Source organism: Oncorhynchus mykiss, chromosome 26 (genome assembly GCF_057628025.1).
Source record: "Oncorhynchus mykiss isolate SJ-2025 chromosome 26, ASM5762802v1, whole genome shotgun sequence".
In the NCBI taxonomy this organism is placed as follows: Eukaryota; Metazoa; Chordata; class Actinopteri; order Salmoniformes; family Salmonidae; genus Oncorhynchus; species Oncorhynchus mykiss.
Genome location: NC_143047.1, coordinates 6,208,927 through 6,235,926, shown reverse-complemented (window position 1 = coordinate 6,235,926; position 27,000 = coordinate 6,208,927). Strand labels below are relative to the sequence as shown.

Genomic DNA, 27,000 nt, shown 5'->3' with positions numbered 1-27,000 from the left:
ACTTACTAATGCACTTCCATGCAGTTTTGGGGTTCAGTAAACATTGGAACAGCTGTGGTACACCTCTGTCCTCAACCTGACCCTTAACCCCATCCTCACCCCCTCTGTCCCCCACACCCTCAAGACTGATGCCGCTATTGTCCCGTTGGGAGAATAATGTGTGTGAATGATTGTATAAATCCTACACCGCTCTCCATAATTCATTAAAATCCTGCTCAAATAATCAACTGGATCCTGGAGTTAATTTAGACAAAAGTTTCACCTAACAATGCACACACACACACACACACACACACACACACACACAGGAGTCCCCAGCCGTTCATAAGTCATAGTGTAATTTGGGCCAGCTCTCTCCCTGGTTAAGATGAATGTCTCTGCTCTGAGAGTAAATAAGATTCCTGGGCTGTGTTAATATTACCCAGCCGGCTGGAACTGAAACCAATGACTTCTGGGCGTTTTTCCTTCTTCTCATTTCTGTTTCATAGCACTGTGGAGGGTAATGTTATTTGCTGTGCTAAATGGATAGTTTGTGAGGAGGCGAAAGAATGCTAAAAATAGAGAATCGACCCCCTGAGAGGGACACTGGCTTTGGGTAGAGAGAGAGAGCGAGGGAGGGAAGGGTGAAAGAATGGAGGGAAGGATGGAGGGATAGAGGTAAATAGGCCCACACCTATAGGGAAATAGGCTCACACCTCCGACAAGATACGACTGATACCCCTAGCTCCTTGCTAGAATACCATTCCCTCCCTCCATGTACCAAAGCGACCCTCTCAATCAATGCAGGTCAATCTGTGAAAGCGTGTGCGTGCAGGAATTCAGATTTTCAGTCAATCAATTAACCCAATCAATCAATTAGTAATTAGGTATTGACCTGTATGAATTATTCTAATGCGGGGATGGGCAACTTTGATGGGGTTTGGGCAACAAAAAGTTTGAACTCATCACACCCCACATTTTGCCATGGGGCGGAGAGAAAATGTTGCCATTTTAAAGAAAAGTTTGCTGCAATTCTACACATTTTGCCATGGGGCGGAGAGAAAATGTTGCCATTTTAAAGCAAGTTTGCTGCAATTCTACACATTTTGCCATGGGGCGGAGAGAAAATGTTGCCATTTTAAAGAAAAGTTTGCTGCAATTCTACACATTTTGCCATGGGGCGGAGAGAAAATGTTGCCATTTTAAAGCAAGTTTGCTGCAATTCTACACATTTTGCCATGGGGCGGAGAGAAAATGTTGCCATTTTAAAGCAAGTTTGCTGCAATTCTACACATTTTGCCATGGGGCGGAGAGAAAATGTTGCCATTTTAAAGCAAGTTTGCTGCAATTCTACACATTTTGCCATGGGGCGGAGAGAAAATGTTGCCATTTTAAAGCAAGTTTGCTGCAATTCTACACATTTTGCCATGGGGCGGAGAGAAAATGTTGCCATTTTAAAGCAAGTTTGCTGCAATTCTACACATTTTGCCATGGGGCGGAGAGAAAATGTTGCCATTTTAAAGCAAGTTTGCTGCAATTCTACACATTTTGCCATGGGGCGGAGAGAAAATGTTGCCATTTTAAAGCAAGTTTGCTGCAATTCTACACATTTTGCCATGGGGCGGAGATAAAATGTTGCCATTTTAAAGCAAGTTTGCTGCAATTCTACACATTTTGCCAAGGGGCGGAGAGAGGATTTAGCAATTTTATAGCTCATTTCATGCAATTCTATTCATTTTTCCATGGGGCGGAGAGAAAAATGTGCAGTTTTACAGCAAATTTCTTGAAATTCTACACATTTTGTCATAGGATGGAATGTTTGCAGTTTTTAATATGGTACCTGATGATCAATGGGTCCCACCCTGATCAGTAATTCAACCATGCTTAGATAGCTGACCGCTAGACTAATTTATCATTCTAAATAAATGTAGCTGACAAGGACTAATTGAGTGAATGCTGATGCACAACCAAATATCGAAATGGCACCTTGAGTACTCTATTATTCGAGCTCTCAACAGTAAGTTGAAACCCCGACTGAACAACCATGTACTTTCTATCTCAGGAACAACTGCAGTTATTTTGCAAGCAACATTGCCAAAATGAACGAGATAAAATAAAATGAACTTCATTAAAATGTTATCTGTAATGCTCATCTCCTCCCTAGCAATCTAGCATTCCCTAGCATTCTTCTTGCCAATGTCCAGTCTCTTGACAACAAGGTTGATGAAATCCGAGCAAGGGTAGCATTCCAGAGGGACATCAGAGACTGTAACGTTCTTTGCTTCACGGAAACGTGGCTTACTGGAGAGACGCAATCCGAAGCGGTGCAGCCAACAGGTTTCTCCACGCATCGCGCAGACAGGAAAAAACATCTTTCTGGTAAAAAGAGGGGCGGGGGCGTATGCCTTATGACTAACGTGACATGGTGCGATGAAAGAAACATACAGGAACTCAAATCCTTCTGTTCACCTGATTTAGAATTCCTCACAATCAAATGTAGACCGCATTATCTACCAAGAGAATTCTCTTCGATTATAATCACAGCCGTATATATCCCCCCCCAAGCAGACACATCGATGGCTCTGAACGAACTTTATTTAACTCTCTGCAAACTGGAAACAATTTATCCGGAGGCTGCATTCATTGTAGCTGGGGATTTTAACAAGGCTAATCTGAAAACAAGACTCCCCAAATTTTATCAGCATATCGATTGCGCAACCAGGGGAGGAAAGACCTTGGACCATTGTTACTCTAACTTCCGCGACGCATATAAGGCCCTGCCCCGCCCCCCTTTCGGAAAAGCTGACCACGACTCCATTTTGTTGATCCCTGCCTACAGACAGAAACTAAAACAAGAGGCCCCCACGCTGAGGTCTGTCCAACGCTGGTCCGACCAAGCTGACTCCACACTCCAAGACTGCTTCCATCACGTGGACTGGGAGATGTTTCGTATTGCGTCAGATAACAACATTGACGAATACGCTGATTCGGTGTGCGAGTTCATTAGAACGTGCGTTGAAGATGTCGTTCCCATAGCAACGATTAAAACATTCCCTAACCAGAAACCGTGGATTGATGGCAGCATTCGTGTGAAACTGAAAGCGCGAACCACTGCTTTTAATCAGGGCAAGGTGTCTGGTAACATGACCGAATACAAACAGTGCAGCTATTCCCTCCGCAAGGCTATCAAACAAGCTAAGCGCCAGTACAGAGACAAAGTAGAATCTCAATTCAACGGCTCAGACACAAGAGGCATGTGGCAGGGTCTACAGTCAATCACGGACTACAGGAAGAAACCCAGCCCAGTCACGGACCAGGATGTCTTGCTCCCAGGCAGACTAAATAACTTTTTTGCCCGCTTTGAGGACAATACAGTGCCACTGACACGGCCTGCAACGAAAACATGCGGTCTCTCCTTCACTGCAGCCGAGGTGAGTAAGACATTTAAACGTGTTAACCCTCGCAAGGCTGCAGGCCCAGATGGCATCCCCAGCCGCGCCCTCAGAGCATGCGCAGACCAGCTGGCCGGTGTGTTTACGGACATATTCAATCAATCCCTATACCAGTCTGCTGTTCCCACATGCTTCAAGAGGGCCACCATTGTTCCTGTTCCCAAGAAAGCTAAGGTAACTGAGCTAAATGACTACCGCCCCGTAGCACTCACATCCGTCATCATGAAGTGCTTTGAGAGACTAGTCAAGGACCATATCACCTCCACCCTACCTGACACCCTAGACCCACTCCAATTTGCTTACCGCCCAAATAGGTCCACAGACGATGCAATCTCAACCACACTGCACACTGCCCTATCCCATCTGGACAAGAGGAATACCTATGTGAGAATGCTGTTCATCGACTACAGCTCGGCATTCAACACCATAGTACCCTCCAAGCTCGTCATCAAGCTCGAGACCCTGGGTCTCGACCCCGCCCTGTGCAACTGGGTACTGGACTTCCTGACGGGCCGCCCCCAGGTGGTGAGGGTAGGCAACAACATCTCCTCCCCGCTGATCCTCAACACTGGGGCCCCACAAGGTTGCGTTCTGAGCCCTCTCCTGTACTCCCTGTTCACCCACGACTGCGTACGCCTCCAACTCAATCATCAAGTTTGCGGACGACACAACAGTGGTAGGCTTGATTACCAACAACGATGAGACGGCCTACAGGGAGGAGGTGAGGGCCCTCGGAGTGTGGTGTCAGGAAAACAACCTCACACTCAACGTCAACAAAACTAAGGAGATGATTGTGGACTTCAGGAAACAGCAGAGGGAACACCCCCCTATCCACATCGATGGAACAGTAGTGGAGAGGGTAGCAAGTTTTAAGTTCCTCGGCATACACATCACAGACAAACTGAATTGGTCCACTCACACAGACAGCATCGTGAAGAAGGCGCAGCAGCGCCTCTTCAACCTCAGGAGGCTGAAGAAATTCGGCTTGTCACCAAAAGCACTCACAAACTTCTACAGATGCACAATCGAGAGCATCCTGGCGGGCTGTATCACCGCCTGGTATGGCAACTGCACCGCCCTCAACCGTAAGGCTCTCCAGAGGGTAGTGAGGTCTGCACAACGCATCACCGGGGGCAAACTACCTGCCCTCCAGGACACCTACACCACCCGATGTCACAGGAAGGCCATAAAGATCATCAAGGACATCAACCACCCGAGCCACTGCCTGTTCACCCCGCTATCATCCAGAAGGCGAGGTCAGTACAGGTGCATCAAAGCTGGGACCGAGAGACTGAAAAACAGCTTCTATCTCAAGGCCATCAGACTGTTAAACAGCCACCACTAACACTGAGTGGCTGCTGCCAACACACTGACACTGACTCAACTCCAGCCACTTTAATAATGGGAATTGATGGGAAATGATGTAAATATATCACTAGCCACTTTAAACAATGCTACCTTATATAAATGTTACTTACCCTACATTATTCATCTCATACGCATACGTATATACTGTACTCTATATCATCGACGGTATCCTTATGTAATACATGTATCACTAGCCACTTTATACTATACTATGCCACTTTGTTTACATACTCATCTCATTGTACATACTGTACCCGATACCATCTACTGTATCTTGCCTATGCTGCTCTGTACCATCACTCATTCATATATCCTTATGTACATATTCTTTATCCCCTTACACTGTGTACAAGACAGTAGTTTTGGAATTGTTAGTTAGATTACTCGTTATTACTGCATTGTCGGAACTAGAAGCACAAGCATTTCGCTACACTCGCATTAACATCTGCTAACCATGTGTATGTGACAAATAAAATTTGATTTGATTTGATTTGATTTCTCCTGTAGCCTAATTGTCATCTCCTTATTTTCATACTGTACCTAAATTACAACGGTTGGATATGCACTAAACTAGTTTATATGTCAGCAGTTAAAAGGCATGTACAGCATCTGGTATATGGTTTGCCTCATATACATTGTTTACTGGTGTAAATTTTAAATTGAGAACATACACTGAGTGTACAAAACATGAAGGACACTTGCTCTTTCCCTGTCATAGACTGGCCAAGTGAATCCAGGTGGAAGCTATGATCCCTTATTGATGTCACGTATTAAATCCACTTCAATCAGTGTAGATAAAGGGGAGGAGACAGGTTAAAGAAGGATTTATAAGCCTTGAGACAATTGAGACATGACCTGTGTTCAAATACTCAAACTATCCACACTAACCATACTATTTGTGACATAAATTGAGTATGTAGTATGGTATGCTTATTGGTCATAATATGGTTAGAGTAATTATGCCACATGTTCCTGGATGGGAACTTGACTACTAATACATTGAACGTGCCAGTACATTAACTACAGTGCCTTGCGAAAGTATTCGGCCCCCTTGAACTTTGCGACCTTTTGCCACATTTCAGGCTTCAAACATAAAGATATAAAACTGCATTTTTTTGTGAAGAATCAACAACAAGTGGGACACAATCATGAAGTGGAACGACATTTATTGGATATTTCAAACTTTTTTAACAAATCAAAAACTGAAAAATTGGGCGTGCAAAATTATTCAGCCCCCTTAAGTTAATACTTTGTAGCGCCACCTTTTGCTGCGATTACAGCTGTAAGTCGCTTGGGGTATGTCTCTATCAGCACATCGAGAGACTGAATTTTTTTCCCATTCCTCCTTGCAAAACAGCTCGAGCTCAGTGAGGTTGGATGGAGAACATTTGTGAACAGCAGTTTTCAGTTCTTTCCACAGATTCTCGATTGGATTCAGGTCTGGACTTTGACTTGGCCATTCTAACACCTGGATATGTTTATTTTTGAACCATTCCATTGTAGATTTTGCTTTATGTTTTGGATCATTGTCTTGTTGGAAGACAAATCTCGTCCCAGTCTCAGGTCTTTTGCAGACTCCATCAGGTTTTCTAACAGAATGGTCCTGTATTTGGCTCCATCCATCTTCCCATCAATTTTAACCATCTTCCCTGTCCCTGCTGAAGAAAAGCAGGCCCAAACCATGATGCTGCCACCACCATGTTTGACAGTGGGGATGGTGTGTTCAGCTGTGTTGCTTTTACGCCAAACATAACGTTTTGCATTGTTGCCAAAAAGTTCAATTTTGGTTTCATCTGACCAGAGCACCTTCTTCCACATGTTTGGTGTGTCTCCCAGGTGGCTTGTGGCAAACTTTAAACAACACTTTTTATGGATATCTTTAAGAAATTGCTTTCTTCTTGCCACTCTTCCATAAAGTCCAGATTTGTGCAATATATGACTGATTGTTGTCCTATGGACAGAGTCTCCCACCTCAGCTGTAGATCTCTGCAGTTCATCCAGAGTGATCATGGGCCTCTTGGCTGCATCTCTGATCAGTCTTCTCCTTGTATGAGCTGAAAGTTTAGAGGGACGGCCAGGTCTTGGTAGATTTGCAGTGGTCTGATACTCCTTCCATTTCAATATTATCGCTTGCACAGTGCTCCTTGGGATGTTTAAAGCTTGGGAAATCTTTTTGTATCCAAATCCGGCTTTAAACTTCTTCACAACAGTATCTCGGACCTGCCTGGTGTGTTCCTTGTTCTTCATGATGCTCTCTGCGCTTTTAACGGAACTCTGAGACTATCACAGTGCAGGTGCATTTATACGGAGACTTGATTACACACAGGTGGATTGTATTTATCATCATTAGTCATTTAGGTCAACATTGGATCATTCAGAGATCCTCACTGAACTTCTGGAGAGAGTTTGCTGCACTGAAAGTAAAGGGGCTGAATAATTTTGCACGCCCAATTTTTCAGTTTTTGATTTGTTAAAAAAGTTTGAAATATCCAATAAATGTCGTTCCACTTCATGATTGTGTCCCACTTGTTGTTGATTCTTCACAAAAAAATACAGTTTTATATCTTTATGTTTGAAGCCTGAAATATGGCAAAAGTTCGCAAAGTTCAAGGGGGCCGAATACTTTCGCAAGGCACTGTATATGCTATCTAACTAACTACCTAACATATACTGACTTGATTATTCACTTAATTTTTAGCTTAGGTAAGATAAATAGTCGCTGTGCATTGTCAATGGACATTATTAATTAAATCGTAAGGTGTCTAGCTAGTAATATGTTATGTTAACAATCTAGCAAGAAGTTACATAGTGACAGCATTAACTTCCGGTAGACAGGCGAAGCGCTAGTACACTCAACTTAAAGGATACCGTTCGTTTACAGTATACTAAAATGAACTATTAGTATGTAGTATGTAGTATATACACATTAAGTATGTAGTATACAGTATGTTAGTATGGGTATTCGAACACAGCTATGGATTGTGTATGTGTGCAACTCGGAGGGTGAATGGGCAAGACAAAATATTCAAGTGCCTTTGAACGGTGTATGGTGGTAGGTGCCAGGCGTCAAGAACTGCAACACTGCTGGGTTTTTCACTCTCAACAGTTTCCTGTGTGTATCAAGAATGGTGGACCATCCAAAGGACATCCAGCCAACTTGACACAACTGTGGGAAGCATTGGAGTCAACATGGGCCAGCATCACTGTGGAACACTTGACACCTTGTAGAGTTCGTGCCCCGACGAATCGAGGCTGGTTTGAGGGTAATAGGGGGAGGGGGTGCAACTCAATATTTTGAAGGTATCCTTAATGTTTTGTACACTCAGTGTATAGCTCAACGTGTAAACAATGTATGAGTTTAGTTATTGAAATGTAATAGCCAATACAAATCTTGCCTCTGGGAGCCAGTGGCCCATTAAAAACATTTGGCCCAGTCACTGCCCTGTTGTGTAGCGGAGGTTACTACTAATTGTGGTGAGCTCCGGGGAACAATTAACAATGCCTGGGTTGTGGGTTTGATTCCCGGGACCACCTATAGGATAAAAGTGTCTGCTGAATGGAATATATTATATTTGTACCCTCTGTCATGATCATAATGTTGTCTGTAATATAACATTGTTGAAAAACTCACTTGTATTGTCCAAAATGACAGCGTTTCGGTCAAAGACCTACTCTCCGTCATGGGCTTAGTCAAAGGCCAGGAGAACTGCCTGTTCCTCAATGTGTGGACCCCCACCCTTAAGCCTGAGGCTGGGCCACCTGTGATGGTGTGGAACCATGGTGGCTACCTCCACTTGCTAAGTAGGGGGAGAGGAGGAGTACTCCCCGAGAGAGGAGCTAGCAGCCATGACTGAGGTGGGGTACATCAGCTTCAACGACAGGTTCAACTCCCTGGGCTTCCTGACTCTGAAGCTGCTGGGAGAGTGCTCACCCACGTACACGTATACGTTCAGGTAGTTCCCGTTGTGTCCCTTTTGCTTCTAGTTGATGAACTCTGGTGAAGGAATAAAATGTATAATAACCTACAACAGTACAGCAAACATAAATCCGTGGTCGCAACGTGCCAACGTGACAAACTGCAAAAGTCAGCGGCATGAAGAAAAATAGACGCTCTTCTTCTTGGCATTTTGCTGGCAAGTAATGTGCAAATAACCCTTGACATTCAGACATTAACAAAGACGATACATGTTCTATTCCTCGTGATATTCCCTGGTCCTTGCCCTCCCCACAGTTTAAGGTTATGAGCATGCGTAACTGCAAACTCCTGGCCCAAATCATTTAACACCAACTTAGCATTGCAAGCTCTCAATGTCTACAGCAGTTTTCTACCAGATTGCTCATGGTGTGTTCAAGTATGATAATGGAGGCGACGTAGCCATTTTGCAAACTATTTACCGCTCTTAACAGAGCTTTTGTCATGTATTGTCATGTTGTGTCTTGTTTCTGTCCTTTCCCTTCACCCTGTCTCCCTCTGCTGGTCGTTATTAGGTTACCTTTTCTCCCCCTCTTTCCCCCAGCTGTTCCTTGTCTCCTCCTAACTACCTCGTTCACCCCTTTTCCCACCTGTTCCCTTTTTCCCTCTGATTAGGTCTCTATATCTCTCTCTGTTCCTGCTCCTGTCTTTGTCGGATTCTTGTTTGTGTTAGTCATGCCTGAACCAGACTATCGTCATGTTTGCTGCAACCTTGTCCTGTCCTGTCGGAATCTGCCGGTCCATCTGAGCCTACGTTTGTTTTGTTATTAAAGAAGCTCTGTTTACGTTAATTCGCTTTTGGGTCCTCATTCACGCACCGTAACAGAAGAATCCGACCAAGAATGGACCCAGCGACTTCGGATCCTCTCCACTCAGCCGTCGAGATCCAGGGAGCGATGCTAGGCAGACACGAGCAGGAATTGTCTGCTGCTCGACATGCCGTTGAGACCCTGGCCACCCAAGTCTCCAACCTCACAGAACAGGTTCACCATCTCCGCCTCGATCCACCGGCCACTTCCAGGGCTTTCGAATCTCCGGAGCCCAGAATCAATAACCCGCCGTGTTACTCTGGGGAGCCCACTGAATGCCGCTCGTTCCTCACCCAGTGTGATATTGTGTTTTCTCTCCAGCCCAACACTTACTCCAGGAGCACTGCTCGTGTCGCCTACGTCATATCTCTCCTTACTGGACGGGCTCGTGAGTGGGGCACGGCAATCTGGGAGGCAAGGGCTGAGTGTACTAACCAGTATCAGGACTTTAAGGAGGAGATGATACGGGTTTTTGATCAATCTGTTTTTGGGGAGGAGGCTTCCAGGGTCCTGTCTTCCCTATGTCAAGGTAATCGATCCATAACAGACTACTCTATTGAGTTTCGCACTCTTGCTGCCTCCAGTGGCTGGAACGAGCCGGCTTTGCTCGCTCGTTTTCTGGAGGGTCTCCGCGCAGAGGTAAAGGATGAGATTCTCTCCCGGGAGGTTCCTTCCAGCGTGGATTCCTTGATTGAACTCGCTATTCGCATTGAGCGTCGGGTTGATCTTCGTCACCGAGCTCGTGGAAAGGAGCTCGCGTTCTCCGTTGCCCCCCTCTCCTCATCTATACCATCTTCCTCTGCCGGCTCGGGTGCTGAGCCTACGCAGCTGGGAGGTATCCGCATCTCGACTAAGGAGAGGGAACGGAGAATCACCAACCGCCTCTGTCTCTATTGCGGTTCTGCTGGTCATTTTGTCACTTCATGTCCAGTAAAAGCCAGAGCTCATCAGTAAGCGGAGGGCTACTGGTGAGCGCTACTACTCCTGTCTCTCCTTCAAGATCCTGCACTACCTTGTCGGTCCATCTACGCTGGACCGGTTCGTCAGCTTCCTGCAGTGCCTTAATAGACTCTGGGGCGGAGGGCTGTTTTATGGACGAGACCTGGGCTCGGGAACATGACATTCCTCTCAGACAGTTAAGGGAGTCCACGGCCTTGTTCGCCCTGGATGGTAGTCCTCTCCCCAGGATTCAGCGTGAGACGCTACCGTTAACCCTCACTGTTTCTGGTAATCATAGCGAAACCATTTCTTTTTAAATTTTTCGTTCACGTTTTACACCTGTTGTTTTGGGCCATCCCTGGCTAGTTTGTCATAATCCTTCCATTAATTGGTCTAGTAATTCTATCCTCTCCTGGAACGTCTCTTGTCATGTGAAATGTTTAATGTCTGCTATCCCTCCTGTTTCCTCTGTCTCTTCTTCACAGGAGGAGCCTGGTGATTTGACAGGGGTGCCGGAGGAATATCACGATCTGCGCACGGTGTTCAGTCGGTCCAGGGCCACCTCTCTTCCTCCACACCGGTCGTATGATTGTAGTATTGATCTCCTTCCGGGAACCACTCCCCCCCGGGGTAGACTATACTCTCTGTCGGCTCCCGAACGTAAGGCTCTCGAAGATTATTTGTCTGTAGCTCTTGCCGCCGGTACCATAGTCCCCTCCTCCTCTCCCGCCGGAGCGGGGTTTTTTTTTGTTAAGAAGAAGGACGGGTCCCTGCGCCCCTGCATAGATTATCGAGGGCTGAATGACATAACAGTGAAGAATCGTTATCCGCTTCCTCTTATGTCTTCAGCCTTCGAGATCCTGCAGGGAGCCAGGTTTTTCACTAAGTTGGACCTTCGTAACGCTTACCATCTCGTGCGCATCAGGGAGGGGGACGAGTGGAAGACGGCGTTCAACACTCCGTTAGGGCACTTTGAATACCGGGTTCTTCCTTTCGGCCTCGCTAACGCTCCAGCTGTCTTTCAGGCATTAGTCAATGATGTCCTGAGAGACATGCTGAACATCTTTGTTTTCGTTTACCTTGACGATATCCTGATTTTTTCTCCGTCACTCCAGATTCATGTTCAGCACGTTCGACGTGTCTTCCAGCGCCTTTTAGAGAATTGTCTTTTTGTGAAGGCTGAGAAGTGCTCTTTTCATGCCTCCTCCGTCACATTTCTCGGTTCTGTTATTTCCGCTGAAGGCATTAAGATGGATCCCGCTAAGGTCCAAGCTGTCATTGATTGGCCCGTCCCTAGGTCACGCGTCGAGCTGCAGCGCTTTCTCGGCTTCGCGAACTTCTATCGTCGTTTCATCCGTAATTTCGGTCAGGTGGCAGCCCCTCTCACAGCCCTTACTTCTGTCAAGACGTGCTTTAAGTGGTCCGTTTCCGCCCAGGGAGCTTTTGATCTCCTCAAGAATCGTTTTACATCCGCACCTATCCTTGTTACACCTGACGTCACTAGACAGTTCGTTGTCGAGGTTGACGCGTCAGAGGTGGGCGTGGGAGCCATTCTTTCTCAGCGCTCCCTCTCTGACGACAAGGTCCACCCTTGCGCGTATTTTTCTCATCGCCTGTCGCCGTCGGAACGTAACTATGATGTGGGAAACCGCGAACTGCTCGCCATCCGCTTAGCCCTAGGCGAATGGCGACAGTGGTTGGAGGGGGCGACCATTCCTTTTGTCGTTTGGACTGACCATAGGAACCTTGAGTACATCCGTTCTGCCAAACGACTTAATGCGCGTCAGGCGCGCTGGGCGCTGTTTTTCGCTCGTTTCGAGTTCGTGATTTCTTATCGTCCGGGCTCTAAGAACACCAAGCCTGATGCTTTATCTCGTCTCTTCAGTTCTTCAGTAGCCTCCACTGACCCCGAGGGGATTCTCCCTGAGGGGCGTGTTGTCGGGTTGACTGTCTGGGGAATTGAGAGGCAGGTAAAGCAAGCACTCACTCACACTCCGTCGCCGCGCGCTTGTCCTAGGAACCTTCTTTTCGTTCCCGTTCCTACTCGTCTGGCCGTTCTTCAGTGGGCTCACTCTGCCAAGTTAGCCGGCCACCCTGGCGTTCGGGGTACGCTTGCTTCCATTCGCCAGCGTTTTTGGTGGCCCACCCGGGAGCATGACACGCGTCGCTTCGTGGCTGCTTGTTCGGTCTGCGCGCAGACTAAGTCCGGTAACTCTCCTCCTGCCGGCCGTCTCAGGCCGCTTCCCATTCCCTCTCGACCGTGGTCTCACATCGCCTTAGATTTTGTCACCGGACTGCCTTCGTCAGCGGGGAAGACTGTTATTCTTACGGTTGTCGACAGGTTCTCTAAGGCGGCTCATTTTATTCCCCTTGCTAAGCTTCCTTCTGCTAAAGAGACGGCACAAATCATCATCGAGAATGTTTTCAGAATTCATGGCCTTCCGTCAGACGTCGTTTCGGACAGAGGTCCGCAATTCACGTCTCAATTTTGGAGGGAGTTTTGCCGTTTGATTGGGGCTTCCGTCAGTCTCTCTTCCGGCTTTCACCCCCAGTCTAACGGTCAAGCAGAACGGGCCAATCAGACTATTGGTCGCATCTTACGCAGTCTTTCTTTTCGCAACCCTGCGTCTTGGTCAGAACAGCTCCCCTGGGCAGAATACGCCCACAACTCGCTTCCTTCGTCTGCGACCGGGCTATCTCCTTTTCAGAGTAGCCTCGGGTACCAGCCTCCGCTGTTCTCATCTCAGTTCGCCGAGTCCAGCGTCCCCTCCGCTCAGGCTTTTGTCCAACGTTGCGAGCGCACCTGGAAGAGGGTCAGGTCTGCACTTTGCCGTTATAGGGCGCAGACTGTGAGGGCTGCTAATAAGCGTAGAACTAAGAGTCCTAGATATTGTCGCGGTCAGAGAGTTTGGCTCTCCACTCAGAACCTTCCCCTTAAGACCGCTTCTCGCAAGTTGACCCCGCGGTTCATTGGTCCGTTCCGTATTTCTCAGATCATTAATCCTGTCGCAGTTCGATTTCTTCTTCCGCGATATCTTCGTCGCGTCCACCCGGTCTTCCATGTCTCCTGTGTCAAGCCCGTTCTTCGCGCCCCCGCTCGTCTCCCCCCCCCCCCCCCCCATCCTTGTCGAGGGCGCACCCATCTACAGGGTCCGTAGGATTTTGGACATGCGTCCTCGGGGCCGTGGTCATCAGTACCTAGTTGATTGGGAGGGGTACGGTCCTGAGGAGAGGAGTTGGGTTCCCTCTCGGGACGTGCTGGACCGTGCGCTGATCGATGATTTCCTCCGTTGCCGCCAGGTTTCCTCCTCGAGTGCGCCAGGAGGCGCTCGGTGAGTGGGGGGGTACTGTCATGTATTGTCATGTTGTGTCTTGTTTCTGTCCTTTCCCTTCACCCTGTCTCCCTCTGCTGGTCGTTATTAGGTTACCTTTTCTCCCCCTCTTTCCCCCAGCTGTTCCTTGTCTCCTCCTAACTACCTCGTTCACCCCTTTTCCCACCTGTTCCCTTTTTCCCTCTGATTAGGTCTCTATATCTCTCTCTGTTCCTGCTCCTGTCTTTGTCGGATTCTTGTTTGTGTTAGTCATGCCTGAACCAGACTATCGTCATGTTTGCTGCAACCTTGTCCTGTCCTGTCGGAATCTGCCGGTCCATCTGAGCCTACGTTTGTTTTGTTATTAAAGAAGCTCTGTTTACGTTAATTCGCTTTTGGGTCCTCATTCACGCACCGTAACAGCTTTACAATATTCATGGTATTTATATTTGTACTTCCGTCACATTGAATATTTTAACGTGTGTATACCTACCCATTAAGATGTGAATATTTAATGTGTCTTTGTCTTGTCTTGCTACCGATGCTGGGAGAAAAGGTTTTCTTTCTTGCAAGCTAACACACATACTGTACACACACACACACACGCGCACGCGCGCACACGCACACGCACATCTATGTGTGTAGTGAGCATGTAGAGCCTACATTCTTATAAGACTCACCTCAGCCCCAATATGATATAACCCGTTAAATTAAATTAAGCTTTTTCATGGTGTAGCTTTTTCATGGTGCAACAGTTTTAACTCTTGAGGAAGCCATACACGCACGCACACAAAAGAGGTGATCTAAATCCCCTGTCCCATGTCCTATATCCGTATCCTGATCTGAAAGTGTTGGGTATTGGCAGAAGCTTTCAGGTACCCTAGGTTAGTTGGAGATTCTGAAATAGGAACAAGGATATGGAACATAGAAAACGAGGCCATGTCAGAATGGGATTGAGCCAGGCTTCACTCATATCTAATTGGTGTCCCGCCTTTTTGTTTCCCCCAGGAAACTACGGCTTCATGGACCAGATAGCAGCGCTGAAGTGGGTCCAGAGGAACATCCATGTGTTTGGAGGAGACCCCAATCAGGTCACCATATTTGGGCAGAGCTCAAGTAACGTGGGGTGTTAAAGAATTTGCTTTTATCTGTGAGACAGACATGGAGAGTTTGGTCGAGTCACTTTAGAGATTTAGCGTGAGTACTACAGTCAGTGTGTTGATAGAACTTCGGTTGCATTTTCCACAAATTTGCTTTGTTAAAATCACCAGCTACAATAAGTGCGGCCTCAGGATATGTGGTTTCCAGTTTGCATGAAGTCCACTGAAGTTATTTGAGGGCCGTCGTGGTATCAGCTTGGGGGGGAATATACACAGCTGTGAATATAACTGGTAAACACACATATACACACTCTCACATGCACATACACACACACAAGCTTGCACACATACACAATCCACCAGAGAGATACTATCGGTATACTGGATTCACACAGTGATTTTAAAGTCAACCTACAGGTAACTGCCAACATAAAGGAAACACTAACAATAGTGTCTTAATAGGGTGCCAGAACATCTTCAATGCACCTTGGCATAGATTCTACAAGTGTCTGGAACACTATTGCAGGGAAGCGACAACATTCTTCCATGAGAAATTCCATTGTTTGGTATTTTATTAATGGTAGTGAAAAACACTATCTCAGGCGCCGCTCCAGAATCTCCCATAACTGTGTCAATTCGTTAGTAGGCAAACGGAAGACAGTCCTCCCCTCCTCGATAGCCTTCTTTTGGTGAGGAAGCACAAGTGTATCCTAACGCATAAGAGTTTTGCTGTCTGCCACACCCCATTTGAATAAGCTGTTGTATTGTCTGAGGAAAAAAGCGTGCACACATTTACAAACGATATGATACTTTTACCTTTAATCTATAAAATGTCTTGCACAACAAACTTAATTTATTTTAATCAAATCTTCACACATATATTTTGGGATCCACCCCTGTAAACGTAATTTGCTTGAGGATGCGTGAGTAGAGAAGGAGCCTCTCATTTCACACAAGCTGATTTTCGTAGACATTCACTCTCTTCGCCGCCGCTCTTCGATTACCTTTGACCTTTTTCAAAAAGAGGATGAGAGTGGACAGAGGAGAGAAGATGCAGGAGTTGAGCAAATGTAATTGAGAAAATGCCATTGTATCCCTAATTTACTTGTGTTTCTATTATTTAGGCAGTTACCTGTATTCTTTTCATGGCATTATCTTTCCACCAGATGGCAACTGTGCACCGTACAACGTACATTGATACAATAGAATAGAGAGTAACTGTCACTATCTTGCTCTCTTTCTCTGTCCCTGCCAGGCCATTCCATGGAAGGAGTAACCGTCGTGGAGGCCAGATAACCTCGTACACCTGCCAACGAAGGGGAGCTTGGTGGTGGACGGTCACGTGGAGGAAAGAGGTGACTACAATGATGTTCCCTTCCTAATAGGAACCACAAAGCAGGAGACTGACTTCAAGTGAGTATTAATGGGCTCTGTTCCATTACTCTTAAACGTAGCCTCTCTTCCTCTCTTCCTTAAAGTTGATCTGACATGAGTGGATTGGTTTAAGCAAGCTCGATTTTGCATTGTATCCAACCCTTATTTAAAGGGCCATGGCTATGGAAACCTCTGTCTTATAGCCAATTCATGCTTGCTCCAGCAATGCGTCCGGAGGCTCCGTACAGAGGGTGTGATGCAATTGCGGAGACTCGGGAGGCCAAATCGAGCTCCGTACCACATTGCGATGCGCCTCCCAAATTTTGTGAAATGATCTGCATGGTCAATCCGACTTCTACAGTGGCCATTTACTACAATACGGCCTCCGCAGAAGTCAGAGAATTCCTACTTTAAAATAAAGGAGCAGAGCTGTTGTGAAGGAAGTTGTCACGGAAGTGAGTTTGTGTTTATAGAGGACCTCCCGCCCCCACCTACCGTCAACCAATCATGTCAAAACAAATTGCGATGTGGTACGGAGCTCCACATGGCCTCCGCAAGCTCCCGGAAGCTCCGCAATTGCTCAAACCCTCCATATGGAGCCTCCGGATGCATAGCCAGAGCAAGCATAAATTCGCTTCAACAATGCAGAGGGCTCCATATAGCTCCGCATTGACATGACTGGTTGACAGAAAGTGGGGGCGGGAGGTCTTGTATAAACACAAACTCACTTCCTTCACAACTTCCTTCACAACAGCTTTGCTGTTGATTTTGGCCTGTGGAATGTTGTCCCAATGTTGTCCCATTTGAACACTCTGTCATACACGTCGATCCAGAGTTCCAGGAATTGTGTACAAATCCTTGCAACATCACGCTTATCAACGCTGAAACATGAGGTGATGGTGGTGGATGAATGGCATGACAATGAACCTCAGGATCTCATCACGGTATATCTGTGCATTCAAATTGTCATTGATAATATGCAATTATGTTTGTAGTCCATAGTTTATGCCTGCCCATATCATAACCCCACCGCCACCATATGACACTCTATTCACAATGTTGACATCAGCAAATCGCTTGCCCACGTGGTCTGCGGTTGTTGGACATACTGCCAATTTCTCTAAAACGACGTTGGAGATGGCTTATGGTAGAGCATTCAGCTCTGGTGGACATCCCTGCATTCAGCATGCCAATTGCACGCTCCCTCAACTTGAGACATCTGTGGCATTGTGTTATGTGACAAAACGGCACATTTTAGAGTGGCTTTTATTGTCCTCAGCACAAGGTGCACCTGTGTAGTGATCATGCTGTTTAATCAGCTTCTTGATATGCCACACCTGTCAGGTGGATGGATTATCTTGGTAAAGGAAAAATGCTTACTAACAGGGATGTAAAACAGGGATGTAAACAAATGTGGGCATAAGCTTTTTGTTCATTATTTCAGCTCATGAAACATGAGACCAACACTTTACATGTTGTGTTTATATTTCTGCTTAGTGTAATAATAAGCTACATTTATCAATCTGACTCCCATATTATGTGAATAAATGCTACAGCTCAGTTAGCAATGAGAAATCGGTAGGCCGGCATCCTTCCCGAGCTTGTTTGTCCATTGCCTAATTCACGGGGCGCCCGCGATAATGCAGCTTGTGCATATCATACGAAACATATCATACAAAATGGGTGATGGACATCCACAAATTAATACATATCATACTTAATGGAGTGACTCGGCTTCACATACAGAATCATACGAAATGCTCTGAGACCAGGTTGCCTTATCAGTCATTGACCAATTCTTACGTAGTACCACTGCAATGTGTGGAATTATAATCATTTGTTTTTTTATGTTTAGTTTTTAAAATATAAAATCATTCTCACTTGCTTGTTTTGTACCCCGGTGGTATGCTGAGCATCATGCCATATTATGCCATGGACTAAAATACAAGGTATATTGCAATCAGTGATCGATGATGCTAATAAACACCCTGGGTGTATGTTTATAGTCTTTATTGACACAAATATAATAATATAAAGTCTTACTTATTTTGTAGCCCTGAAGAACATGCTAGAGGGCTCAGTTCTACACCGGAGTACAATACTACACCTTGGTTGGTGTAAAGCTGCAGTCCAGCCATGAGAGAGCGCCAAAAGCACATAATATACTTCACATCAGCCTCCACTGCAGTGTACATGAGGTGATTCGGTCCGTAAAAATAGGACTGTAACGCAGGAGGACTGTACCTTTTTAAGTCATCATCATACAGCATGCATATTTCTGTCACGCATGCCACGCTGCTGCGCCTGCTCAGTGCACCAACCACAGACTGTTCAGTGACAAATGAACCACTATCCCGTTAGAAGTAGGTAGCCCGTGTGCTCCAGTATGGACCCACTGTAGACGTCGCGGCTATTGTTGCGATTCCGCGATTTGGGTGACAGCTCCCGTGGATCTAAAATTCCAGGAGCGAAGGGATAATGAGAAGAGGGAATTATAATATTTATACTGCAGGGATAGCGCAGAGAGATATCCACAATAAAAGGTAAATCATCTATATATTTAATTTATTGTTTTCTCGTGTAGAATTCTCCTGCAGGCATAACGCTACGTTATAGGCTATGAAAATGCTGATGAATGCCACAACACCTACTCGTGCGGTTTGGTTTAGCCTTTTGTGCGTTGCCTGTATTGCTTTTGAATAGGCTATAGTTTTGCGTCTCCACAACCTTGCAGTTAAACTCTGACACGGTGATCATATAGCAAATACATTATAGGTATAGTTATAGTTACTATTTTCTTGTAATTTTCCCTATGAATGATGGAAGGTTTGCATTAATCTTCTTTTTCAGAACAGTCTATTTCGTCATTCTGTGCTGAAAACACCCCATTAATATAATTATAAGCTATGAATGTCATTACATTTGATCCACAACAGGCAAAATCCCCTTGATTTCAATGTAGCCTTTCTCTGTAGCATGGCGAATATGGTTATAAACACCACAGTAACTTGATTTCCAGCTTAGGATAAGATTCAATAGATGGATTTGCATAGGTTGCCCGACGTGAAATACACAGGAACACTTATTTCCTTCCTTTTTTTTGTTTTAAGTTCTGGAAAAAGAGTATCTTTATTGTTTTACAATATTATATATGTGCTATCAATCGTTGTGGTCATGCACAATTAGTTATGTGTTATTTTTTTTCATGCATGTGCTTGTGTTCTTGTGCATGTTCATCTGTTCGTGACTCATTCCCTTTGTATCTATGTATGTGTGTGCGTGGGTCAACTTCCTCTGGACCAGATGTATAGTCAATCAGTTGGGGCACAACCGGCTACTTAAACCCTCTCTGGTCTCTCTTCCGGCCTCTGCCCTGCTTACAGCGACATTCTCAGTAACTCCATATGCCTGCTAGGATTTCAGACCACTGACCACATGGCAGTTTCAGCCAGATGCTTGGAATAGTATGCAGCACATGCAGCGCTTTATAATAGCGAGGATCACCGTCGCCTGTGTTCCCTCTTCTGAGTTTGTTGTTCTGAAAGTAAGATCAGAGATAAAGAGGTGAAGCTGTTACTGACCATCAGTAGCCAGCCATATTGACATTGATGTGTCCCGAACTGAGACCTCTGTTCCTTTGGTTAGGAGGGGTGTGTTGTCACTTTTCTTTTTACCCGTTTAAGAAAACCAAGCAAATGTTAGGCCACACAGTGGAGGCCAGGAGGGTCAAATGTCTTTCTCCTTGTGGTCACTGATTGGACAGACATCACTATCTGCTGACCATGAAGTTCCAGGTAGACTGTGTAGACTTCAGCCGTAGCCTTCAGTCATCTCCACTGCTGTGTTTTATATGTGCCAATGAGTGACCACCATCTGTCTGGCAGACATGTGCTTCATCCTCTACCTCACTGAATTATTCAGTAGGTCTAGCCTACATTCACGTTCTAGACATTCAGTCCTGTCTGTGTTACCCTAAAGCACTCTTTGTAATTGTATTTTTTAAATCATTACTGTATTTCTAATAAATCACCGTGTGTGTTTTATATGAATGAAAATAACTCCAAAATATATTTTTTTAATAATTTATTTCCCTGAACTTCCTTGAAATGCTCAGTCTGATCGTGTGGGCATAGGAAACAAATGTTAAGATATTTACATACACAGCCCTGATTGACTGATAGGATGGTCTTGAGCTCACCCCTTACCCAGATGCACAGTCATTGGTCTATATAATCAGATCACATTGTGATGTCATGATCTGGTCCAAAAGTTCCATCCCACCTGAACAGGCTGATATGCCAGGTATTTTTTTAAACTGATCTTACACAAAAATGACATTATTATAATTTTCACAATTTCAGTGTTATTTCGACCTCATGGAAATATATAAATGGAAAATCACGTTTAACTGCACTGCCCCTTTAAGTTGGCTCCAACGGCCCAGTGTGTGTGTGTGTGTGTGTGTGTTTGTGCAGGGTTTTGTTCCAGCATTGACAAACCTGATTGAAACAATTGTGATCCTCAGGTTAGACCACGGTTAGCTCAATTGGGTGTTTTAGGGCCAGGCTGGAACAAATCAAATGTTATTTGTCACATGGACCAAATACAGTGAAATGCTGACTTACAAGCCCTTAGCCAACAATGCAGTTCAAGAAATATAGTTAATAAAATATTTACTAAATAAACTAAAGTAAAAAAATATATATACTGTATGTATTTAAAATAGCACAATAAATGTACATAACAATAACGAGGCTATATAAAGGGGGTACCGGTACCGAATCAATGTGCAGGGCTACAGGTTAGTCGAGGTCATTTGTAAAGTGACTATACATAGATAATAAACAGCGAGTAGCAGCAGTGTAAAAACAAAAGGGGCGGGGGGGTTAAAGTAAGTAGTCCGGGTGGCCATTTGATGAATTGTTCAGCAGACTTATGGCTTCGGGGTAGAAGCTGTTAAGGAGCCTCTTGGTACTAGACTTGGCGCTCTGTGCGGTAGCAGAGAGCGCCAAGCGTCTTTGACGCTCTCTGCTACCGCACAGAGCGCCAAGTCTAGTACCAAGAGGCTCCTTAACAGCTTCTACCCCCAAGCCTATGACTTGGGGGACTGGAGTCTTTGACAATTTTCTGGGCCTTCCTCTGGCACCGGCCCCAGTGACGTACTCCCTGTAGCGCCTTATGGCCAGATGCCAAGGAATCGCCATACCAGGTGGTGATGCAACCGGTCAGGATGCTGTCGATGGTGCAGCTGCATAACGTTTTGAGAATCTGCGGACACATGCCAAATCTTTTCAGTCTCCTTGAGGCGGAAAAGGTGTTGTCGTGCCCTCTTCACAACTGTCTTGGTGTGTCTGGACCGTGATAGTTTGTTGGTGATGTGGACACAAAGGAACATGAAACTCTCGACCCGCTCTACTTCAGTCCCGATGTTAATGGGGGCCTGTTCGGCGCTCCATTTCCTATAGTCCACGATCAGCTCCTTTGTCTTGCTCACATTGAGAGGTTGCCTCCCCACACTGTCTCTGACCCTGTTCTAGCTGCCTGTGCCTGACTGCCGGTGCCTGACTGCCTGTGCCTGACTGCCGGTGCCTGACTGCCGGTGCCTAACTGCCTGTGCCTGACTGCCTGTGCTTGAGGGGTGTGTGCAGGGTCTACATATGTCCAACATGTGCCCCCTAAAAATGAATACCATAAACAATACAGTTATCTTTCATTAGACTTGTGCCATGCTCCTGTTACATGTAGTTGCAAACAACGTTATGGAAACGTCTCCACTCGGTGGTTGAAAGCCAGTCACACAACCTAAATTAAGAGATACCAGAGTGATGGAATTACATTTCCTTTTTTACCGAAGCTGCCTTTCAATCAAGTTGGAAAATAACAACTATTGGTTGTGTAATCCTGGCCTCAAGGATAGTGATGAGATGTGTCCTGCTGTGGTCCAGATTACGACTGATCTGGAACCAGGACACTGGTAATGATGCAGCCCACAGAAAGTGTGGATTAACTGGGATTAGGCCCATCCCGCTGTTTTGTTTTGGAGAGCACAGTATTAACATTCTTGTACTGTAGGGATCCCACTGATGTGGTCTGTTCACATGATGGATTGTGTCAAAACCTGTGCTTGTGGTGTGTATCACCATAGAGGCATAGGCATAAACATGCTACACTCTGCCACGTGTGAACAGGTAAACTCAGTGAGGGCAGAAAGCTTTGTAACGGGTTGGGAGGGCGGTGAAATCAATATTCACTTCTCGAACCAAAGCAAACTTCTGCGGGCCTACACTGGCTATCCATGTTCTCAAACAGGCCTACACAACGTACAGTTGAGGACCCTTGAACTGGTTGCCTTCATACTTTTTGGAAGATTAGCGTTACGTAATTTCATTGTGCACAGACGTGTGCGTGTGCGTGTGTGAGGTAGATTCCTGTGTAGGAGGGTGAAGAGAGAGAGAGAGAGGGGAAGGGAGCAGGAAGGTGGGGTTAGTGGTTCTAAATAAACAGAGTAAAAAAAACTTGGGGACGCTTAATAAAGCTCAATCCAAGTTTATTCACCCGTTGGGTCATACAGCTGATTAAACAAAAAAACGTATTCACACAAGCACTGGTATTTAACCCTTTCTCCTATGCTGAGTCTTCTCCTACACCTCTAAACAGCCAATACACCTCTGTTGCTAGACAGAAACTTTGTGACATCTGTCCTTCCTCACTTCATCTAACCTGACCTCGACCCCATATTGCTCACTCCTCCTCAACTCATGGCTGATGCCTTGCACCAGACTGTCTCTTCTCCCACAGGATCCCCGATGGCTAACAATAACATATCCTGACAGAATGTAAACGTTCTACGTTCTTCTCTCTCCCTCAGTGACGTATTTCACATTTTCACGCTTAAAAGCCAGCTCCCAACAGCAGGTACTGTCAGCCAAACACTGGCAGGACTCTTGGTTCCCAGGGGGCTTGTATTACAGGTCCACCGAACAGACAGACACCCTGACGTCCTCCTCACACACTGCCAACATACTGTACATCCACATAGCTTTCTGCTTCTCAAACCTGTGTTCTGTTTACCTTTCACCCATTCAAATCTGCAAGTTTTGCTAGGTTTTTCTATTATCTTCCTCAATAGACACCACGTTTTCAACTATCCCACTACGGAAGGCATGTGAAGTGCATTCAGCCGTAGTGTGACACTGTGTCAACACTGAGCTGAGGAGCGGACACATGCTGGTCAGGGCTCTGTAGGCACAGAGGCAGGAGACGGTTACAGGCTTATGATCAACAATAGAGTGAATTTAGCAACTGAATGGACAAATACAACATCACCTCCTCTTTTTACAGACATAGCCACCTTCTTGTTTTAAATTCATCACCCATGTGTATCCAGTAGTCAGTTCGACCGACATCTGGGGTTGGCTTGCTGGCATGCTGTAAAATTAAGAGCATGTCTGTTATATTTTTGCCAACAAATTTGCCCACAACCATGCAAACCAAAGCATCTCGGATTTTTTATTTTCCTTTTCAGATATTGACATGAAGAAAGACATTGAGACGTGGATAGCAGAGGAACGCGCTGACATCATCTTGAAATATGATACGGTGGGTGGCGTTCAACATATACACTGTTCAGAGGGTTTTTAGGATGCTGTAAACTGTTTTCAAAGCTCTAAAATTGCCATGTGCACTCCCACCGTAGTTATTTCACAATTACCCAATGACCAAAATAACCCAAGCGACCTGTCCAACAAAAGCCTCTCCAGTTAGAGAACTAGATAAGGTTTGAAAGCTCACAGACATCAGTCATTACAAAGTTCCAGTAATAGTCATTTTAGTCACATAGCATTGCATAGCGTAGCAATAGCGCTGTTTTGCCCCAGGCCTGCATTGATGTATCCATGAATAAGTTAGTCTAAGACTGGTCTGCTTATGTAAGTAGACTGCACCACCTGCATCACCTCCATAAACAAGGAAATAGATCACCCACACCAGTCAAAACCAAACAGCAGAGCTGTTGTTGTGTCCACGCGAGTGCAGTTTGTAATGCACGTCCTTGATGATCAGATGTTAATTCACTTTGGCCTGAGTTTGTACTTTAAACAAACATGCATTCCATCTTCCCGTACATGTCATGGAGTTATATCCCGTCTGACTGTACCACATGTCCTCTCTGTCTGCGTGTTGTCCATCTGGTTCACACAGGAGGAAGAGTTCGCACTTCTTTGAGCGTATTGTTAAAAAGAGTGACCGTCGCTCTAAGAGGGAGAAGAAAGAGAAGCCGAATTTGAATGTGTGTATGTGTGTTGCTAAGCAATGTGTGTGTGGGTTGATGAAGAAGCCTAATAGCATGCTTGTGGTTTGTTGTGTAACAGAAAATTATTATATAATATGGAGGAGATTTAGACACACATATGCAGCTAAAACAGTGACAGTTGCCAGGCAAACACAATCATACTGTACGAGTGATTACATAGGCCTATATGTGCATGTATGTTGTTAATTCTATAAAACCTATTGAAGTATACGTTATAAAATGATAGATTATGCAGTCTGTTTAGTACAAACTGGAGGTCATGACCTTCAAGCGATCCAAATTACCCTAGCAATATCTGTCTGACAGTGTCCCCTCTTCAAATGTGTGTCAGCAGACACACTGACACTGGAAAGTGCAAGAGGGAGGGAGAGCGAGAGAGGGAGAACTACAGCGAATGAGATAGAGTTGACACTCAAAATAGCAAGAGAGATGTGTGTCAGCAGACACACTGACACTGGAAAGTGCAAGAGGGAGGGAGAGCGAGAGAGGGAGAACTACAGCGAATGAGATAGAGTTGACACTCAAAATAGCAAGAGAGAGCGAGTGGGAATGAGACAGAGTTAAATTTAGCTCACAGGCAACAAGACATGAGAACATACTGTACATAGGATCTGCATTTGAGCCAGTTTGCTACAGAAGGAAAATAATCCTGTAGCCACAAAAAAAAAATTGTAGGGTTGATACATATTTTTGTAAGAGAAAATTAAGTCTGATATTTCAAAGTCGAAATACAAACTTTAGAAGCCTTTTTTTTAAAACCCTAAATACACTACAAGTAAAACATATGTTGCATTGCAGGAAAGTTATCCCGCAATAGGGTGATCAAATTAAGATCCTACATCTGTAGAGGGGACCCTGTCTGGCCTTAGCAACACCTGTGACAACGGCCACAGCTAGACCATAGCAATCAATTACACCTTGGTCTCTCTCAGCTACTGAACCATACCAGAAATCAGCTGATTTCTGTCTGTCCGTAGGATTCTACTGTCTATGTGGTATTTGACTTCTGAACAGAAGAAGCACACACTGTCTCAGACCTCAGGTGGTGACAGTACAGACACCAGGTTTCTAGTGCAATTCACCATGGGTGTTCTGTTTAATGTAAGGTGCAGATGGCTTGCCATTTCTGTTTCTGTTTGGCAAAGACAACAACTTGGCTGCCCTTTGATGTTGTCTTGCCAAACAAGGTTATGACTTATTATAAACTGGGTGGTTCAAGCCCTGAATGCTGATTGGCTGACAGCCGTGGAATATCAGACCATATACCACGGGTATGACAAAACATTTATTTTTACTGGTCTAATTACGTTGGTAACCATTTTATAATAGCAATATGGCACCTCCGGGGTTTGTGGTATGTGGTCAATATCACACGGCTAATGGGTGTGTCCAGGCACTCCACTCCACTCACATGAACAACCTTAGGCATGGTATATTGGCCATTTACCACACCCCCTCATGCCTTATTGCTTAATTATACAATGGGTGGGCGTAATCTTGAATGCTGATTGATTAAAACTGCATTCCAGCCGGTGTCTATTCCATATCTATGACTTTAAAATGCCTATTTACTCTGTTCCTTCTGACTGCACAATCCACTGTCTCATCAGCCCAGCCAGGCAATTTATAAACTTTATCTCCACTATAAAAAAAACATGTAGACTTTATATTTCTTTTAGACTAACATTTATTTTTCAACAGAAGAGATTTGTATAAACCTCGCTGTCTGTCTCTCTGACATTTGCAACATTGTTTCAGTATTCAAGTTCGATCTCCAGCTGTCGCATAGTAATGAACGTGTCAGGAGTTGGAAGTCGGGATGAGACAGACACAGGCAGCTTTTCTCATCCAGTCGAAATCATGAATCAGCATCAGTTTTATGGATATATATACAAATAAATATAAATGAAAAACCAGTCAAATGAAACAATAACAGCTAGTTTGCAGTATTTTTCCAGTTTCAGTTAGAAGTGATTGTGTTATGTTGTTGGCTAGCTCCTCTGAACAGCAGTGTCCTGACGCGAGAGCACATTTTCCATGCCAGGTGAAATCACGCCTTATTAGCTCATTGTTATGGATGTATCCAAATAAATGTCACTAGAAAACAGCTTGAACAAAATGTAAATAAAATAAAATGTTATTGGTCACATACACATATTTAGCAAATGTTATTGTGAGTGTAGCGAAATGCTTGTGTTCCTAGCTCCAGCAGTGCAGTAGTTTCTATCAATTCATCACATCTGTTGCAAGGGGGTAAGGATGTTAGGGACAATATAGGATGAATCACAATCATTTTTTGCTAAAATAATAATTGCTTGAGAAAAATGTTATGCAATGGAAATCCTGGTTATAGGTAACAATCCTTTGCACAAAATGCTGACATT

General features: G+C 45.1%; 1 protein-coding gene across 3 annotated transcripts in view; it reads left to right on the top strand.

Moving 5' to 3' along the window:
- Window positions 1–18,568: 18,568 nt before the first annotated feature.
- The window catches only part of LOC110506281 (USP6 N-terminal-like protein), a 40,297-nt gene continuing 31,865 nt past the window's right edge, over window positions 18,569–27,000 (top strand). The window contains exons 1-3 of one of the 3 annotated variants that reach the window (XM_036963885.2): window positions 18,569–18,848; window positions 23,831–23,904; window positions 24,505–24,592. In XM_036963885.2, coding sequence (XP_036819780.2) covers window positions 23,897–23,904; window positions 24,505–24,592 — 96 coding nt within the window. In that variant the 5' untranslated portion in view covers window positions 18,569–18,848; window positions 23,831–23,896. The remainder of the gene's footprint in view (window positions 18,849–23,830; window positions 23,905–24,504; window positions 24,593–27,000) is intronic. The other 2 variants (XM_090221748.1, XM_036963886.2) reach the window with 2 other exon arrangements.